This window comes from Furipterus horrens, unplaced genomic scaffold (genome assembly GCF_987537825.1).
Source record: "Furipterus horrens unplaced genomic scaffold, mFurHor1.1.pri manual_scaffold_1, whole genome shotgun sequence".
NCBI classification, from domain to species: Eukaryota; Metazoa; Chordata; class Mammalia; order Chiroptera; family Furipteridae; genus Furipterus; species Furipterus horrens.
Window position 1 is genome coordinate 171623522 of NW_028327171.1, and position 20829 is coordinate 171644350.

The 20829-nt window shown below is 37.2% G+C and overlaps 1 protein-coding gene and 1 non-coding gene across 5 annotated transcripts in view; both read left to right on the forward strand.

Annotated features, from left to right (window-relative positions):
• Nucleotides 1-20829, forward strand: part of AGPS (alkylglycerone phosphate synthase) — a 175072-nt gene that overhangs the window by 18716 nt on the left and 135527 nt on the right. For all 4 annotated transcript variants that reach the window (XM_090281055.1, XM_090281048.1, XM_090281064.1 and 1 more), the window contains exon 2: nucleotides 20293-20382. In XM_090281055.1, coding sequence (XP_090137181.1) covers nucleotides 20293-20382 — 90 coding nt within the window. The remainder of the gene's footprint in view (nucleotides 1-20292; nucleotides 20383-20829) is intronic.
• Nucleotides 6567-6701, forward strand: LOC150022293 (small nucleolar RNA SNORA5). The gene has a single exon (XR_016513664.1). It is a non-coding gene; the product is annotated as a small nucleolar RNA SNORA5 (small nucleolar RNA).

Sequence of the window (20829 nt, forward strand, 5' to 3'; positions counted from 1 at the left end):
AAGGGTGGTGGGATTGCTGGAGGGATGGGCGTGCTGGGCATGCTGGGCATAGGGTAGCAAAGGGAAGAGTAATTGGGACAACTTAACAGCATAATCAATAAAATATACAAAAACAACCCACATACAATTTAACACCAATGACCTGCCCCCCCGAATAGACACCTCTTCAAAGGGGCTACACAAATGACCAGTAGACATGAAAAGATGTTTAATATCACTAACTGTCAGAGAAATGCAAATTGAAACCACAACGAGATATCACCTGATGCCTGTCGGAATGGCTATTATCAATAAATCAACAAACAAGAAGTGGTGGCCAGGATATGGAGAAAAGGGAACCTTCATGCACTATTGGTGGGAATGCAGACTGGTGCAGCCACTGTGGAAAACAGTATGGAGGTTTCCTCAAAATATTAAAAATGGAACTGCCTTAAGACCCAGTGATTCCACTCCTGGGAATATGTTCAAAGAATCCTGAAACACTAATTCAAAGAAATACATGCATCCTATGTTCATTGCAGCATTATTTACAATAGGCAAGATTTGGAAGCAGCCCGAGTGCCCATCAGTAGATGAGTGGATAAAGAAGAAGTGGTGCATACCCACAGTGGAATATCACTCAGCCACAAAAGAGAATGAAATCTTATCATTTGCAACAGCATGGATAGATCTAGAGAGTGTTATGCTAAGTGAAATAAGTCAGTCTGAGAAAGACAAATATGTAATTTTACTTAAGTGAGGAATCTAAAGAACAAAATAAATGAAAAACAGACCTATAGATAGAACAGATTGATGGTTTCCAGAGGGGAAAATGGTGAAGGGATTAAGAAGTACAAATTGGTAGTTACAGAATAGTCATGGGGATGTAAAGTACAGCATAGGGAATATAGTCAATAATACTGTAATAACACTATGTGGTGCCAGCAGAGTAGTGGAAATATTAGGGGGAACACTTTGTGAAGTATATGATTGTCTGACCACTGTACTGTACAGCTGAAACTAATACAGGATAATATTGATTTTAATTTTTCTTTTTCTCTGCCTCCAAATTTTGTGGGGGTCAGTTTTTCCTGTGCATTTGCCAGAAGCAAAGGTAACAATACCAACTACCTGTCATTCAAAGTAGAAGGGGCTGCTGCTTCTCATCATTTTAATTAAAAAACAAAACAAAAAAATACTTGTTACAGCAAGAATACTGTGTCTGTCAAGCAGTATGGCTATCAGTTTTGGCCTTTTTAAAAAAAATTATTTATATTTATTTGTTTATTTATTTTTAGAGAGAGGGAAAAGGAAAAAGAGAGGGAGAGAAACATCACTGTGTGGTTGCCTCTCACTCATGCCCCCAACTGGGGACCTGATGTGCCCTTACTGGGAATCGAACCAGCAACACTTGGTTTGCAGGCTGGCGCTCAATCCACTGAGCCACAGCAGCCAAGGAGTTTTGGCCTTTTTATGGTCATGCCAAGGGTGATGGTTGGCTGTCCCCTGGAGGACAGCTAAGAAAGGGAACTCAGAGGCTTGATTTCTGGTTAAAATGAAAGACATTGTTGGAGACATTCATGTTTTCTTAGTTTTGTGTAGTTTTACAGTTTCTGCAGAAATTTAAAGACTGTACAGAAAAGAACTTTGGTCTCTTACAGGTTGTCTAGTATAATAAGTTCGTTATACAATTTTCTTCTAATTACTTGCAAGCAGGGAGGGAGCAATGAAATTGAACTGGCCTTTTCTCATTGGGTGGCAGAGAAAGTTTGGAATTGGCTGCTTAAATTGCTACTATGATTAAATTACAGGTGGTTAGTGGAGGGAGCAAATTATGACATTTAAAGTCTAGTCCAGGGAGCACACATGGTCTAGGGAAGGATACATCCTTTTTTGTTGTCTTTTGCTAAGACAGCTTCAAGGTACTGATTTGGGTTGCTTTCCTCTTTTATGTAGCCCCTTATGAGGCTAACCAAGAGTATGGTTATGACTTTCTAGGTCTCCAGAATGGCAGGAGTCAAGCTTGTATGTGCATACATGCCTGCTCTAGAACAAAATATTAGGAATATATACTACTACATGTAGAAATGACTAACAGTCTGTACAGTAGTCCCCTGTTATCCAGGAGGGCTACATTCCAAGACCTCCAGTGGGTGCTTGAGACCTTGCATAGTACCAAACCCTACATATACTCTGTTTTTTCCCTATACATACCTACCCATAGTAAAGTTTAATTTGTAAGTTAGGCACAATAAGTGATTAACAACAAGAATAATAAAATAGAACAATTACAACAATATACTGTAATGAAAGTTAGGTGAATGTGGTCTGTATTTTATTGTACTGCCCTCAACCTTCTTGCAATGATGTAAGATAGTACAATGCCTATGTGATGAAATGAAGCGAGGTGGATGATGTCGTGGGCTTTATAATGTAACATTAGGCTACTGTAGGGGTTACTTGAACACAAGCACTGTTACTAAGTGACTAACGGGTGGGTAGCATATACAGTGTGGGGATGCTGGACAAAGGGATGAGTCACATCCCAGGTGGGAGGGAACAGGATGGCAAGAGATTTCGTCACACTACTCACAATGGCCACTATTTAACTTATGAGTTGTTTATTTCTGTAATTTTTTATTTAACATTTTCAGATCACAATTAACTGAGGATAACTGAAACCACAGGTAACTGAAACTGTGGAAAGCAAAACTGCAGATGTGTGGGGCTATTGTATACTGTAATTTTTCAAGTTCATGAGAATAAATAAATTTCACACTAAAAAGGAAAAAAATTGGACTAATGCAACCCAAGAAGATGTATTTGAAATGAACAGTAAGCAAGAAAACGTATAAACATTCCTAGTAATTTTTAAAATGCCCATAAAATACCCATAATATGTAATATTTTCCTCATCAAATTGTCAACAATTAAAAACATGTAATATTCACTGTTGAGGAGAATTTGTATTTTGGCTGACACTATATCATAGGTTGTGATCCTCCAGGAGATTTCATCATGCTACATGATGCACAATTTAAAACTTAATAGTTGTTTATTTTTGGAATTTTCCATTTAATATTTTTGGACTGCAGGTGACCATGGGTAACTAGCAAGCACGGAGGGAGCAATGAAAGAGAATTGGAAAGCAAAATTGTGAATAAAGGGGACTGCTGTGTTTTTGTTTTCAAAGAGATTATTTAAACAATAATGAATTTCTAATTGGTAGAATTTGGTAGGGAGTAAGAGAAGTTTGGGGGAAAGCGGATGTACCCTAGGAACCTGCAGTGAGTAGTGAATGCCAGATTATTCTGTCTAGGGATAAGGCTGTCCTTGCCTTATTTGTCCCAGTCCTGCCTTCTTTTCTCTACTTCTTTGTGCCTTTATCTATAAGGACCCCTCTAGCCCCCCGCCTTATCTGTATATTCCTTTTCCTTCCATTCATTAATACATAGCAAGTGTTACAGGAATTCGATTTCCTGGACACAATTTATGACCCCTGAATTTAGGTTTTAAAAAGTCTCTTTAAACTGCCAGTTTCTTGTACACTATAAAAAGCGTTTTTGAAGTTAAATGTGTATTTGGTTTGCTGCATGTCGAAGCTGACTCATTCCTTTTTTTTTTTAAATCCTCACCGGAGGACATGCTTATTGATCTTAGAGAGAGGGAAAGGGAGGGCGAGAGAGAGGGAGAAAAACATCGATGTGAGAGAGAAAGACTGATCGGTTGCCTCTGGCATGTGCCTCAACCAAAGATGGAACCCACAACCTAGGCATGGGCCCTGAGTGAAAATTAATCCTACAGTCTTTTGGTTTACAGGACAATGCTCCAACTAACTGAGGCACAACAGCCAGGGTGAAGCTGACTCATTCTTAATGGAATTCTGATGTTTAAAAAAACAAAAACAAAAGCTTGTTGAGATTGCTAAGCAGCCCAACAATGGGTTTTATAACAAACTGTAATGGAATTTCTGTATACGTGTGAAAGAAAGAATTGTTTTGAAACAGAGAGAAATTGCACTGTGATTCAAGGGCTCATCAGCATATTTGCTTCAGGTTTAGAGATGCACTAATCATATTTAGTTCATGGCATTTGTCTATGAACTCTGATTCCTTATCATTCCATTTGCCCCCTCCCATGGGCATCTGAATGTTCTTGAATATATGTTTTGTAAAATATTCAGTGTTATTTAGTGTGTATATTTTTAATTCCCCCTGGCTGGTTTGGCTCAGTGGATTGAGCGTCGGCCTGCGAGCTAAGTGTCGCTGGTTCGATCTTCCAGTCAGGGCACATCAGAGAAGGAAAACTCTGACTCCAAAAAACCTCCGCTGCCTTGCGGCATACCTCTTCAGGGGAAAGGCTAAGGGAGTAAACCCCCGACAGAAAATCCGGAGCTGGAGTCCCTAAGGCGGTTTGACGTTGTAGTCAACACCGGCAACTCCTGCGGCGCACCTGAAGCCAAGCTGTAGTGACTCCGTCTTTCCCTTGGACCCTTCAGCTGCGAAGAGAGGGGGGGTCTGCTGCATGGGCAACAGCAGACCCTCCATATCACCCTGCCCAGGCTCTGTAGCTTCAGCTTCACTGGAGAGGACACTCCAGCGTCATCGCAAGATGTCGATTCAACACGGGAGGAGACAGATACCGTGTCACTCCCGAGTCGGACTGCACAGCCATTCTCGGCGGTGCAGATAGACTCTTGAGAAGCTACACCATCGTCTCTCGAGACGGACGGCTGCCGACGACGATATTTTTAATTTGCTTAAATAGTAGATCTTTTTCCTTTTGCGTTCACTACTATTTAAAAAAATCTCTTCATGTTTCTGTTTGTTTTTTCCTTTTGTGTTCACTGCTGTTTAAAATAATCTCATATTTCTGATGTGTATCTACCTCAGTGCTTCTAATTGCTGCATAGTGTTCCATGGAATTTCCTTACCACTTACTCATTCCTCTAGTGATGCCTCCAGCTGCTCTTACGAACAGTGCTCCAGAGAATATACCAAACATGTTCTCTTGTAGAATTGTGTATGACTTTGTCCCAAATATATACCTAGAGTTGTATAGCTGGGTCATAAAAATGGCATTACCTATGAAAATTTATCCCACGATTGTTCTGTGGGGTAGCTTATCAGAAATGCATGTGGGTTCCTTTTCTTCATGTTCTTGCTAACATTCTGTGTTTTAAATATTATATTTAATCCATTTCATACTGTAACATTGGAAAAATAGAAAATTGATTAATTTATTACACAGAAGGTTCATATTTTTATTATAGCAACTAGAGTTTTAAAACTAACAGTGGAGAAATTGAGGGAAGACTGAAACGCATGTTGAAGTTCAAAGTGCTGCATGATAATGTCCAGGTTTTGCAAGAAGTCTTAACTGTCTAGAGGGCAGGGATATTACCTTGTCGACGTGTCCAGAAGCTTGGTCTTGTCAGGGTCTACTGTCAATTTTATTTAGGTACTCTGACTCATGTTAACTACCCTCACTAGTGACTAGTTAATTAGAATGCCAATAGACTAATTCACGATGAGAAACTAAAATTGTCTAACCTCCTGGCCATTTCAGTTGGTCATTTTTTTCTCTGCAGGAAATAAAGTATAATTAGAAGAGGTATCTTGTTGAGTTTTAATCAGGGCAAGAGGAAATATTCTATGAATCAGGTGATTAATGGTGTCAAGCTATCAAAGCTTGATGGCATTTATCCATTTTCTAAGTCAGGTGTTTCAACAGTCTTGGAACTATGAGGTTTGTAGCAGAGTTAATTACGACATGATAATCTATCAATGTCTTCTATTTGATTTTTTTCTGGTCTTTATTATAAAGGGGCTTTATAAATTATTGTACTTATAAGAAAGCCATTTAAATTAACTAAACTATTGAAAAGGAATTAGCATATTTTTCACTCCATAAGATGCACCTGACTATAAGGAGCACCTAGGTTTAGAGGAGTAAAACAAGGGAAAAAAAAAAGATCTGAAACAAATGGTGTACTAAAATATTTAATAAAATATAACAGAATAATACTTCAACCATGTAAAGTGAACAGCAGTCAACAGTGGTATTAAGAACCGTCATCACTGTCATTAGTACTCTAGTTCTAGTTTTCTGGGAACGCCAAGAACCCATCATCGCTAGTGTCAGAATTTATGAAGCTCAGTTGCTCACAATCACTGATATTACTTTCTTCGCTATCTTCATACTGACCAGACGCCCTGAGATTCAGCAGTAAAGTGGGACATTTAAGCCTCCCGGGGGTTTCACATGGGCCCACCGCTTCCTCTTCTAACAGCTGTCGCCACCGCTGACAGGTCAGGTAATACACATCATGGTCTGTGACGTAGAATTTGCCCTATAAGATGCACAGACATTTCCCCCCCTCTTTTGGGAAAAAAAAAGTGCATCTTACGGAGTGAAAAATACAGTAGTTGCACTGTAAGAGGCAGTAAGCATTGTAATTAGTGCTATAGGAATTTTGCTATTGAGTTTTTAGAATTAATTTTGTAGAATCTGTACTCTAGATATGAACAAGGTTTTAAATTTATTTTAAAGCACATATATTTTAAATTAAGTTTAGAATTAAACACTGCAGCCATGTCAAATTCGGTGCCTGCCCCACCCATGGTAGGCACTGGCCCAGAAGGCTGCCATAGAAACACTGTGACTCATGGGCCCTGATCGCCCCTGCCGGGCCTCAGGGATAAATTTGGTTACAGACACCAAAAAAAAAAAAAAAAAAAGAATTAAACAGTATTCTATAGTTTTTTTCCCTCATTGAAACTTTCTATTTCTTTTTTTAAAAGAAAGAATTTTTATTTTTAAAAAATTTTACTTATTTATTTTTAGAGAGAGGGGAAGGGACGGAGAAAGGGAGAAAAATATCAATGTGTGAGAGATACATTGATCGGTTGCCTCTCACATGCCCCAACCAGGCACCTGGTCCACAACCTAGGCACATGCCCTGACCAGGAATCGAACCAACGACCTTTCGGTTCACAGGCCAGCGCCCAATTCACTGAGCCACTCCAGCCAAGGCGAAACTTTTCTATTTCTAATAAGGAGAACTAAGTTTAATTTAAAAAAATATATAAGATGCCTGTAGAAATATTATTTTATTTACAGGAATTTTTTGTGGCAGAGCTTTTCAGGGATATATCTGTTTATTTTGGTATCTTTCTAATCACTTATTTTTTTACTTCACTTTTATGATTTCTTTTAGGTTATCTGGATCTTGAAATAAGCACAAGACCATAAGGATTTTAATTAGCACAAATAATCCTTAAGAGATTTAAAAATTCTTTAACATATATATTGGACTACTTATGAAATTTATTTGAATTTAACTGATAACTGAGCATTACTAGTTAGAAATCCAGCTTTGGAGCTTAAGTTTTATACTTTAGTTTTTATTTTTCAAAAGTTCTAAGATTATGTAATTTTTTCTTACTGTTTAAATTGGAAAAGATAAGTGAAAATTTGGTTTTCATCTAAACTGAGTAGTGAAGCGTCTCTTATTAGAATTTCAATTATTAGAATTACATTGAGAAAAATTTCTTATTTTTAGTTATTAGCTAGTTGAACTTTTTAATTGCTAATCCAAAATAAAAGTACGTTAAGGCATATTTTTTTTGTCATTTTTTAATGAAAAATATCATGACTAGAAATAGTAATGGTGGAAATAAGTCATACATTTTTATTAGGATGCTTGTAATTTATTATTAGAGGAATACTAATTTGATTATTATGTACAGAGACTTAAAAGCAAAAATTTCCCATTTTAAGAATAAATAAAGGAACTTTTAATGGTTTTTATAATACTAATAATGCTACATCTAAATATTTCAGGTAAAAATTGTGCAAACGACAGCCCTGGGAAATGCAGAATACTAAATATGTATATCATGGGAGGATACTGCCACCTTGTGTATATGTGGTGCTATTTTACTTTTCATTTCCTTTTGTTATGCTAGCTAATACAGTGTGTATTTTTCACCATTTGTTACTGTGTTCAGATGTGTAAATGTATTTAAAAAAAAACATTTTTTTTTCATGTAGTAAAATCAAACACTCCCTTGTTTTTTTCATGTAGTGAAATCAACCTAGATATTTTTCTTGCCAGAAGGAGTCTTCTTGCATTTTGAAGACAATGAATTTGGTGTAGTTAGTTCTAAGAATTGGAAAGTCTGAGAGATCAGCCTAGTGAATTGATATCTGGAATTAGTTGGGAGTTGAGTCCTTTTATTTGAACTTATTGGACACGTCAGCTGAATCTTATGGAAAGCCGGTGATTCTTTTAGTGTTTGCAGTGCTTTGGGATCATTATTCTGAATGACAGAATTATTATACTGTAGATAAAGCAAGTACAGGGCACTAGGCTTATTGCCACAATCATATTCCTTGATGTTTAAATGTTTTCCTTTGGGGCAGTCATATTCCTTGATGTTTAAATGTTTTCTTTAGGGCAAGTGCAGAAGAATGACTGTAATAATTACATGTAATAGTGCTTAGAAAAATACTGATGTGATGAAAAAAAGGTTTCTTTAAATCATCCTGGTTACTTGGGGGCATGACTTGGTGGGTTTCAGATATTATCTTTCTAAAGAGGAAGAATCACCAGACTGGGAGTTCACTTTCTGATGCTCCCGACTAGCTTAGCTGTGTAATCATGAATGCTTCTCTGGGCACAGGTTTCTTCATCTGAAAAATGAGCAGTTGAACTAGGTGGTTTCTAAGTACCTTTTTAAGTTTAGAATTCTGTGATCATACAAAGTTTGACACTCAGTTTTTCAAAATGTTGATGCTGTAATGCCCTTCAATGTACTCATTATATTCTTCTATATAACAAATTATTTTAAAGTTTAGTTTAATCACATAATTGTGATTGCATAGAATATATCAGGAATTTGATGGGATACACATGTATAAGAGTTTAAAACCAGAAGACTAGGAATATGTGTACTTTTTAGTTAATGGGTGCTTCAAGATTAGTTTTAGAATAAACTAGATATTAATTGTATACTATTCAAGCAATATAACACTTTTTGGGGGTACAAACTTATTTGAAATGCCTACATTTAAACTTCTGGGAAGGTTCTAAAAGTTAGTATGAATATAGTAAGACCCATAGAGGCAGATTATCAGATTGAGATGAAAAGAGAGAAAAAGAGACCTTGGCCTACAGTTATATACTTGTAAGTTCTTTATAACATTACCTAAAGATTCTTCAGTACATAAATCTCTTCATTTTTTAGTGTACAGCAGCAGATATATTCTACTTATCTTGATTCATTTTTCTCATCAAGTCCTAAGAGTGACCACATCTAATCAGATTTAGTTTTTACTTTGAGGCCGTCTGGGAATAATTTTTTTTAATTCTAAGCATAATTTTAAGGAAAACAGTTCTCATTGTTAAGCTATGTAAACATGCCAGACCCAACATCTGTATTGAAATAATTCCCCAGTGATAGTGGTAATAATACCAAAGCAAAATGACTATATTGGTATTTTTGTATTTATTCTGTGTACTGCCAAACTACTATTTTATAGAATACAGACTTCATGACATTCACTACCTAATAAAATGCATTTTGCATATAAAAATGTATGTGTATGTTATAAAACATTAAGTAAAGGGGTTAATTAAAATGTGGATATTATCCTTCTAATGTAAATTTTTAGAGGTATATGATAAAAATAAAATATTAAGTTATACTTCATAAATGTGAAGAGAATCGTCGTCGTCGGCAGCCGTCCGTCTCGAGAGACGATGGTGTAGCTTCTTAAGAGTCTATCTGCACCGCCGAGAATGGTTGTGCAGTCCGACTCGGGAGTGACACGGTATCTGTCTCCTCCCGTGTTGAATCGACATCTTGCGATGACGCTGGAGTGTCCTCTCCAGTGAAGCTGAAGCTACAGAGCCTGGGCAGGGTGATATGGAGGGTCTGCTGTTGCCCATGCAGCAGACCCCCCCCCTCTTCGCAGCTGAAGGGTCCAAGGGAAAGACGGAGTCAATACAGCTTGGCTTCAGGTGCGCCGCAGGAGTTGCCGGTGTTGACTACAACGTCAAACCGCCTTAGGGACTCCGGATTTTCTGTCGGGGTTTACTCCCTTAGCCTTTCCCCTGAAGAGGTATGCTGCAAGGCAGCGGAGGTTTTTTGGAGTCAGAGTTTTCCTTCTCTGATGTGCCCTGACTGGAAGATCGAACCAGCGACACTTAGCTCGCAGGCCGACGCTCAATCCACTGAGCCAAACCAGCCAGGGCTATGTGAAGAGAATATAATGATGAAAAAAGCAAAGTGGGTGATGACCTAATCTGTCTTAGAAAGTGTAATATTAAGAAAATGAGTGTTTTAGTGGTGATATAAGTCATGAGGTTTTTCTATCCATATTTTTTTCAAAAGGTTTCTTCCAAAACCTCTCTTTACAGTGAGGTAGGAATGTGAACCTAGAAGAAAATATTGGGCATTAGGTTGTAACAGGTTCATCTACAAATCCTATCTCTGGATTGATACTCTTGAGATCTTTTTGAACAGTTTATTTTTGTATAGGGACTGTAGTTTTTATTGATAAACTAATTTTCAAGAGAGAATTCCTAGTTTTTTTCCTCAATTTTATATGTAGATGGAGATTTAAATACCCAATTAGTGGCCTACATTTGATTCAGTTGTATTGTGTTAGTGTTCTACTTGTTTGAAAAGCCTTTGAACTGGATAAAGAATTATGATTGTAATAAAAATTTTGCATGTAAGTTATCATTTTCTTCTTGAGAATTATGGAGAATTAGAATGCTTTCTAATGGGTATATATATCTTTGTTTATTTTGAAATAAAATAGAGATATATTGACACGTAACATTATTTAGTTTAGGTGTACAACGTAATGATTCGATATTTCTATATATTGTGAAATTATCACCACAATAAGTCTAGTTCACATTCATTACCACACATATTTTTCTTGTGATATACTTCAAAATTTTAATGTAGTAAATAACTTTTTGTATAGAGAAAAGTTTTCTTTTAATTATTTTCATCAAACTGCATTATTGAATTTGCATTAAGAAGATGTACCATATTTCTTTTTTAAGACTTCCATTGAATTTATTGGGATGATGTTGGTTAATAACATATAGGCTTCAAGAGTACAGTTACATAATATTGGATACATCATCTTATAAGCTTTGTGTGTTCACCACCAAAAGTCAAGTCTCCTTCCATCACCATTTGTCCCCCCACCCCTTAACCCTGTTCCTCTTACCCATACCCCTCTTTTTCCTCTGGTAGTCACCATACTGTTGTTTGTGTTTATGAGGTTTTTTCCTCTTACTCCTGTCACCTTTTTGCCCAATCTTCTAAACCTCCTCCCCTCTTAACAGCTGTCAGCCTGTTCTCTGTATCTGAGTCTGTTTCTGTTTTGTATGTTTATTTTGTTTATTACAGTCCATATATGAGTGAAATCATTTGATACTTGCATTTCTCTGACTGGCTTATTTCATTAGCATAATACTCTCCAGGTCCATCCATGCTGTCACAAAAGGTATGATCTCTTTTTTTTTTTTTTTTATGGCCAAGTTGTATTTCTTTGATAAATGTCGTACCACAGCTTTTGTATCCACTCATCTACTGATGGGCACTTGGGCTGCTTCCATATCTCGGCTATTGTAAATAATGCTGCAGTAAACATAGGGATGCATATATTCTTTCAAATTAGTATTTTAGATTTCTTCGGAGATATTCCCAGAAGTGGAATTGCTGGGTAATAAAGCAGTTCCATTTTTAATTTTTTCAGGAAATTCCATACTGTTTTCCATAGTGGCTGCACCAGTCTGCACTCCCACCAACAGTGCATGAGGTTCCCCTTTCTTCACATCCTAGCCAGCACTTGTTTGATGATTTATTGATGGTAGCCATTCTGATAGGTGTGACGTGGTATCATTGTGGTTTTACTTTTCATTCCTCTCATGATTAGTGATTAAATATCTTTTCATGTCTGTTGACCATCGGTATGTCCTCTTTGGGGAAGTGTCTATTCAGGTCCTTTGCACATTTTTTAATTGGATTGAGTTTTGTTGTTGTTGTTTTGATGTTGAATTGTATAAGTTCTTCATACATTTTGGATGTTAATCCCTTAGCAGATGTATCATTGGCAAATATATTCTTTTATTCAGTGGGTTGTCTTTTCATTTTATTGATGGTTTCTTTTGCTGTGCAAAAACTTTTTAGTATAATGTAGTACCATTTGTTTATTCTTTCTTTTGTTTCCCTTGCCTAAGGATATATTATATCAGAAAAAAATACTGCCTATATATTCTTCTAGGAGTTTTATAGTTTTTTTTTTTTTTCAGATTTAATGTGTTTTATTGTTTAAAATATTACATTTGTGCCAATTTCCCTTCCCTCTGCTCCCCTCCACCCGGTGGCCCCCCTCCCTCCAGTTGTCCCCCCCTTTTAGATTATGTCCATTAGTTGTGCATACAGTTCCTCCCAACCTCTCTCCGTCTATTCCATTCCCTCCTACCATGATCCCCAATTCCTATATCATCTCCCTCCCTCTCCCCACTCCCCCTCCCTGTTGACCTCCCCCCAATATGCTTCCCGTACCCACAGTTTCTTTTCCACTCTCGTTGCCTGTTTAGTTTGCCTTTGTTTCATCTCCCTAGCTTCTGTTTTTTAAACCAGTCCCTTTAACATCTCATATAACAGTGGTTTGGATCTAATGAACTCTTTCAGTTTTATTTTGTCCTGGAAACACTTTCTCCGTCCTTCTATTCTGAATGACAATTTCGCTGGATAGAGTATTCGTGGTTGTAGGTTTTGGATTTTCATTACTTTGAATATTTCTTGCCAGTCCCTTCTTGCCTGTAGGGTCTCTCTTGAGAAGTCAGCTGATAGTCTAATTGGGACCCCTTTGTACATAATTCTTTTCTTCTCTCTTGTTGCTTTTAAGATTCTCTCTTTATCTTTAATTTTTGACATTTTGATTATAATGTGTCTTGGAGTGGTTCTCCCTGGGTCCAGTCTCTTGGGAACTCTCCTTGCTTCCTGGACCTGCAAGTCTATTCCTTCCCCAAGTCTGGGAAGTTCTCCTTTATTATATTTTCACTCAATTTTTCAAGTTCTAGTTCATCTTCCTCGCTCTCTGGCAAACCAATGATTCTTATGTTGGGCCTTTTATAGCTGTCCCAGAGGTTTCTGATCCTCTCATTGTTGCTTCCCATTTCCTCTCTCTGCATTGGTTGACTGCTTGTTCCTTCTCCATATTCCAGTTTGTTGAAATGAACTCTGGATTTTTTTTCCTCACCATCTGTCTCATATGTGGTTTTGTTCCTTTCGTTATGAATGTTTTTTGCTTCTTTCTTATCTTTTTCCTGCTCTTTTGTGAATTCTGTAAGCCACCTGATAACAATGGCCCAGAACTGAGCCTCTGACAGGTTTCTTATCTGTTCATCTGTCAGGTTCTCTATCTGTTGTCTGGTGAGCTGTGCCACCGGGATTTCTATAGTTGTCTGCCTCATTTTGACAGATGTGTTTTGTTTTCTTGGGCCGGCTGTAGGGGGCAGTGCCTGTGTACGCGTCACAATTCAGCGACCGGCGCCTGTCTGCAACGTATTTCGCAGCCCTGTGGTGCTTTCTTTGGGGGCGGGGGTCCAAGATGGATTCACACAGTTATTCAGCTAGGAGACCGGGATCCGTCCTCCCGCCCCCCTGGGCCTCACTGTTCAAGGCGATGCGGCGGCCGCTCTCCCCAGCGCCGGGGTCGCGCACCGCCAGGGGCTTGCCCGCAGCCGGGATTCCTCGCCGCCCCGCCGCTCCAGGTGCGACCGCAAACAGCGCTGCCCTCTTTAACTCTTACCTGCCCAAATGGCACCGCTGGTTTATAACTTCATATGTTGGGCTTCCGTGTAGTTTTATTTTCTGGAATTTCTAGTTATCCTTTGTTTTGAAGTAGTTGTATTCCTCTCTAGTTGTAGAGGGAGACCTAGCGTGTCCGTCTAAGCCTCCATCTTGGCCAGAAGTCCGAGTTTTATAGTTTTGAGTCTTACATATGTCTTTAATGTATTTTGAGTTTATTCTTGTATATGTTGCAAGGTGGTCTAGTTTCATTTTTTTTTTTGCACATATCTGTCTTAATTTTCCCAATGCCATTTTACTATGTTTATCCCTTGTTTCTGTCTCCTTTGTCAAATATTAATTGACTGTATAGGTGTGGGTTTATTTCTGGGCTATCTATTCTGTTTTATTGATCTATATGTCTGTTTTGATACCAGTACCATGCTGTTTTGATTACTGTAGTCTTGTAGTATAGTTTGATATCAGATAGTGTGATTCCTCTGACTTTGTTCTTCTTTCTCAAGATTGCTGTACCTGTTTGGGGTCTTTTGTTGTTCCATATACATTTTTGGAATATTTGTTCTATGGATAGTTCTGTGAAATAGGTTTTTGGTATCTTGATAGAAATTGCATTGAATTATTAGATTGCTTTGGGTAGTATGGACATTTTAATGCTGTTAATTCTTTTTACCTATGAACATGGTTGTGCTTCCACTGATTAGTATGTATCTTATTCATTTTTTTTCTTCAGTGTCTTGTGATTTTCCAAGTACAGGTCTTTTTACATCATTTGTTAAATTTATTCCTAGGTATTCTATTTTATTTTTGATGCCATTGTACAATAAAAGGCATTTTTCTTAGTTTCCCTTTCTTATAGTTTATTAGTGTGTGAAAATGCAACTGATTTCTGGATATATATTTTGTATCCTGCTAGTTTACTGAATTAATTTAATTGGTTCTAGTAGTTTTTTGGTGGAATCTTTAGGGTTCTCTATGTAAGTATCATATTATCTGCAAATAGTGGCAGTTTTACTTCTTCCTTTCCAATTTGGATGCTTTTTATTTCTTCCTCTTGCCTGATTGCTGTGCCTAGGACTTCCATTACTATGTTGAATAAGTGGTGAAAGTAGTCGTCCCTGTCTTGTTCCTGATGTTAAGGAAAACGTTTTTGGTTTTCCCTGTGAAGTATGATGTAAGATGTGGGTTTGTCATATATAGCTTTTATTATGTTGAGGTATGTTCCCTCTATTCCCAGTTTGCTGAGAGTTTTTATCATATATGGATGCTGGATTATATTGGAATCTTTTTCTGCATCATATAATTTTTACCTTTCATTTTTATGTGGTTTATCATGGTAATTGATTTGTGGATATTGTACCAACCTTGCATTCCTGGAATAAGTCCCATTTGATTATGGTGTATGATTTTTTAAAATGTATTGCTAGATCCGGTTTGCTAGTGTTTCGCTGAGAATTTTGGCATCTATATCAGGAATATTGGCCAATAATTTTATTTCTTTGGAGTGTCTTTATCTGGTTTTGGAACTAGGATAATGCTGGCCATGTAAAATGAACTTAGGAGACTTCCTTCCTCTTGAATTTTTTGGATTAGTTTGAGAAGGGTGCAGATAGACTCTTAAGAAGCTACACCATCGTCTCTCGAGACAGACGGCTGCCAACGAGTATAATATTTTCTTACAGTCTTTTGTATTTCTGTCTTGTCAGTTGTTATTTCAACTCTTTAACTTCTGATTTTATTTATTTGGGTCCTTTCTCTTTTTTGTCTTGATGAGTTTGGTTAAAGATTTGTCAGTCTTGTTTATCTTTTCAGAGGACCAGCTTTTGGTTTTATTGATTTTTTGTTTTATTTTTTCAGACTCTTATTTTGTTTCTGCTCTGATCTTTATAATTTCCTTCCTTTTACCACTTTGGGCTTTGTTTGTTGTTTCTACTTCCTTTAAATATAATGTTAGATTATTTATTTGTAATTTTTCTTCTTGCAGTAGGCCTGTAATGTTATGAATTTCCCTCTTAGGACTGCTTTTGCTGTGTCCCATAGATTTTGGGTTGTTGCATTCTTATATTCATATGTTTTAAGGATTCTTTTGATTTTTTTCTTGATTTCATAGTTCACCCATTCATTGTTTAGTAAAATATTATTTGGCTTCCATGTGTTTGTGTGTTTTTCTGTTCTTTTTTAAAAATAATTTATTTATTTGTTTGTTTATTTTATTTTTAGAGAGAGGGGAAAGGAGAAAGAGAGGGAGAGAAACATCACTGTGTGGTTGCCTCTCACTTATTCCCCCAACTGGGGACCTGATGTGCAACTTAGTAATGTGCCCTGACTTGTTCTTTTTTTTTTTTCCTTGTGATTGTTTCTAGTTTCATACCATTATGGTCAGAGATGATTGATGTGATTTCAATCTTCTTAAATTTATTGATACTTGTTTTTTCCCCCCGTCATGTGATCTATCCTAGAAAATGTTTCATGTGCACTTGAAAAGAATATATTCCACTGCTTTGGGGTGAAATGCCCTCTGAAAATATTTTTAAATCTATCTGATAATGTGTCGTTTAAGGCTGCTGTTTTCTCATTGAGTTTCTGTCTGGAAGATCTCCATTGATGTCAGTGGGGTGTTAAAATCCCCTACTTTGACTGTATTATTGTCAATCTTTCCCTTTATGTTCATCAAGATTTGCTTTACATATTTTTAGGTGCTTCTATGTTGGGTGCATAAATGTTTACAAGGGTTATATCCTCTTGTTGTATGGTTCCTTTTATCATTATGTAGTGTCTTGCTTTGTCTCTTACTATAGCCTTTGTGTTGAAGTTGTTTTTTCAGATGCAAATATTGCTAACCTAGCTTTTTCCTTTCCATTTGCATGGAATATCTTCCTTAAAAAAAAAAACCCACAATTCATTTATTTTTAGAGAGAGGGGACAGAAGAGTGAAAGAGAGGGAGAGAAACACATTTATGTGAGAGAGAAACATTAGTTTTTTTCCTTTTGTATTGTGCTCTGATCATGAATGAACCTGCAACCTAGGCATGTGCCCTGCCCTAACTGGGAATCGAATGCATGACCTTTCATTTTGCAGGATGATGCCCAACCAACTGAACCATACTGCTCAGGGCTCCCTGAAATATCTCTTTCATCCCTTTACTTTTAGTCTGTGTTTATCTTTTATTCTGACTTGGGTCTCTTGTAGAGAGCATATATATGGGACTTGTTTTCTTATCTGTTCAACTACCGTATATCTTTTAATTGTAGCATTTAAGCCATTTATATTTAAAGTGATTATTGGTAAGTACATATTTACTACCATTTTATTCTTTATAATTATGTTCCTCTGTTTTTTCTTTTTCTTCTTCTTTTTATAGAAGATCTTTTAACATTTCTTGTAATACTCATTTTGTGGTTAATCTCTTTTAGCTTTTTCTTGTCTGGGAAGCTCTTTATTTGTTTTTCAATTTTAAATGATAGTCTTGCTGGGTAAAGTAGTCTTGGTTGTAGGTCCTTAATTTTCATCACTTTGAATATTTTATGCCAATCTCTTTTGGCCTGAAATGTTTCTGTTGAGAAATCAGGTGACAGCCTTATGGGAACTTCCTTGTAGGTAACTGTCTTTATCTTGCAGTTTTTAAAAGTCTCTCTTTGTCTTTAATCTTTGCCATTTTAATTATAATGTGTCTTGGTGTGAGCCTCTTTAGGTTCATCTTCTTTGGGACTCTGTGCTCCCTGGACTTGTGTGTCTTTTTCTTTCACCAGCATAGGGAAGTTTTTGGTCATTATTTCTTCAAATAGATTCTCAATCCCTTGCTCTTTCTTCTCCTTCTGGTACCCCTATGATGTGGATCTTGTTATGCTGTATGTTGTCCCAGAGGTTCCTTAAACTATCCTTATTTTTAAATTTCTTTTTTCTTTTTGCGACTCTGCTTGGGCGATTTCTGCTGCATAGTCTTCCAAATTACTGATTTTATTCTTGTAATGTGTTCTTCATTTCAGATAATGAATTCCTCATTTCTGACTGGTTCTTTTTATGGTATTTATGTCCTTTTTCTTGTTGTTGAAGTTCTCATTAAATTTTGTGAGCGTTCTTATAACCGTTTTCTTAACTTTATATCTGGTACATTGCTTGCCTTTATTTCATTTAGGTTTTTGTCTATAGAGATTTTTCCTTATCTTTCATTTGGGACGTGTATATTTGTCTCCCTATTTTGGCTGTCACTTTGTGTTTGTTTTTCTTAGGTAGATCTGCTCTGTCCCCCATCTTGGTAGGGTAGCCTTATGTAGTGTTTGTCCTCTGGGACCCTGTGGCACAGTCTCCTTGATCATCTGAGTTGGGTCCTCCAGTAGTCCCTTGTGTGGGTTATGTGAGGCCTCCTGTTGCAATTGAATCTTAATTGCTATTGACCTGTTCATGTGTGGGATCCACCCTCAGGCTGTCTGTGAGGCTCAACCCTGACCACAGCATGTGAGCTGTTGTGCAGGTGCTGACCACACAAAGGAGAATTTGCCTCAACAGCATATGGTACCTGCTGAGATCATTCTTTGGCTATGCTGCTTGTGAAGCTAATTGGATTTTGCTCTGATGCTGTCTGAAGTTGGCAGGTGGGTCTGTTGTTTCTGGGTCCTCTTGGGCAGATCAGTGTCAGACACTGCCTGTGACTAGCCCTGGGCAACCTGTGTGGAGCTACAAAGTGGTCCATAGTTTGTGGCTGCCTTTCCTGGGCCTGGGTTTCTGTGAGAAGGACCAACCTGCACATCAAGGATGGCTTACACCAACACTGAGCCCTGTGGCAGGTTAGCAGAATGCCCAAGGCACCCCTAGAGCTGCCCCTGCCTGCTTTTGCCTGCTGGCTGCCTGTTCGGCTTAGTCACTTGGAGTGCCTCTGGCGGTACTTGAGTTGCATGAGGTAGGTTCACAGTGAGTCATCAGGCAAACTTGGTGCTAATGTTGGGTCTGGGACCACTTAGCAAAAGTCCTACAATATACCAAGTCTAGCTACCACCCACCGGGTGCCCGCATGTCCTTGTTTGGGGACAAGGTTTGAGGGAGTCATCAGGGTGAGGCCAACAGATTTTATCAGGCCCAAATGAAGAAAGATTTGGCTGTGTGAAGGGAGGGCTCTGCATTGGTTGGGCTTTGAGGGCAAAATGTCCCTCTGCCCCAGATTCTGCTGGGACCTCCTGAAGAGCTGAGGTCAGTAGGGCAGGGCCCCTGGGAGTTGGGAGGGTGGAGCTAGTTGATGTCCAGTCTTGATGTGGCTTCTATAAATCCTTGGTTATTCAGGTTGATTGTTCTATATTTTAGTTGTAATTCTAATTTGGTCCTAGGAGGAAGTGAGTGTAACTTCTACCTACTCCACCACCATCTTGGATCTCTGACTGTAAACTACCATCACTTTATTTCAGTAGCCCAGATATACTAGGGCATCATGCTAAAATATGTAATAAACCCTGACTAGCATGGCTTAGTGGGTTGGGCATCATCCTGCAAAGCAGAGGGTCACCGGTTTGGTTCCTGGTCAGAGCACATGCCATGGGTATGGACCTATCCCTGGTTGGGGGCATGTGAAAGGCAACCGATTCATGTTTCTCTCAGACATCAACATTTCTCTCTTTCTCTCTCCCTCCCTTGCCCTCTCTCTAAAAATAAATAAGAAATGTTTTTTAAAAATAAATAAAACATGTAATAAAATATGATACAACACTGGAATGTGGTTGCCTATTGTGTTCTGCACAGGTCCAGACCTATTTATTCTTTTGTAATGTGCAAAATTAAATGAGTGAACCATTGAGTTTTATGACAATTATTTTTAAAACTGAATTATTGCATTTGGATATTAAAAATACCATATTGTTTTGGAATACTGAAAACTAATATAGTTATTAACTATTATGTTAATGTTAATATCAAGGTCAAGGTAGAGATTGGTGGTTACATGAAAATTGGAGGATTTAGAATGGTTGTAGACCCAGCATTCCGATGACTAATATGGGGCATTAAAAGTGTCTATTACTAGCAGTGTCAGTACTCGTGAACCTACTTTGTAAATTTGTCTTTTTCATCATAGTAGAAGATTAATAATTGTCATTTTTTAAATATTTACAAAAATTTGTTTCCTGTTCAAGTAAATTTATTTTAATTACAAAATTTTTTAGGCTACCCTATAATGTAAACTCAGTAATGTACAAAATAAAGCATATTTAACTCTAAGCATATTTTTTTCCTTTGTTCTTATTTCTTTGAGTGCATTAAATTTAGTGGTTATGGCTTTTTCTGAAGCAGGTGCTGCTCATTAGAGTGATTCAATATTTGGGAATATTAATATATAGACATGATATGCATTCATTTTATTAAAACAAGTATAATATTAGTGGGATAAAGTTCTTTTAAATGATTGTGAAAGTTAATAGTGATGTACAGTTTAGTTTTGAGATGTTTAGCATAGGTCTCATTTATATATTTTTTTCTTATTAGACAAGAAATTTTGAAATGGAATGGATGGGGATATACTGATTCCAAGTTCATCTTGAATAAGAAAGGTCAAGTTGAATTGACTGGGAAAAGGTAATTCTGTTTATTCTTTCTTTGGTTCTTTTTTTTCTTTCCATGAAAAATTTTAAACATAAATAACAAACATAACGTGTTCAATAATAGACATACATACAAATAGAGTAATATGACTCCTCCCTCCATTTAAAAGTTATGAGTGTTTTGCCATAATTGCTTCTGTGTTTTTCTGTAGTATAGTATTTCAAATTCTGACATTTTCATGTCACTTCTAAATATTTACATATGCGTCCCTTAAAAAGAGGACCTGATATATAGCCAATCATGTAACACCATTATCATACTCCCTAAAATAGCAAATTTTATAATATCTAAATTTCCGGTCCATATTCACATTTCACCAGTTGTCTCAAAAATACCATTTTTTAAAGGTAAATTGACTCAGGATGCAAAAATGTCTGCAGTCACAATCCCCATTGATTTGTTCAAAGTAACTCCATTTTT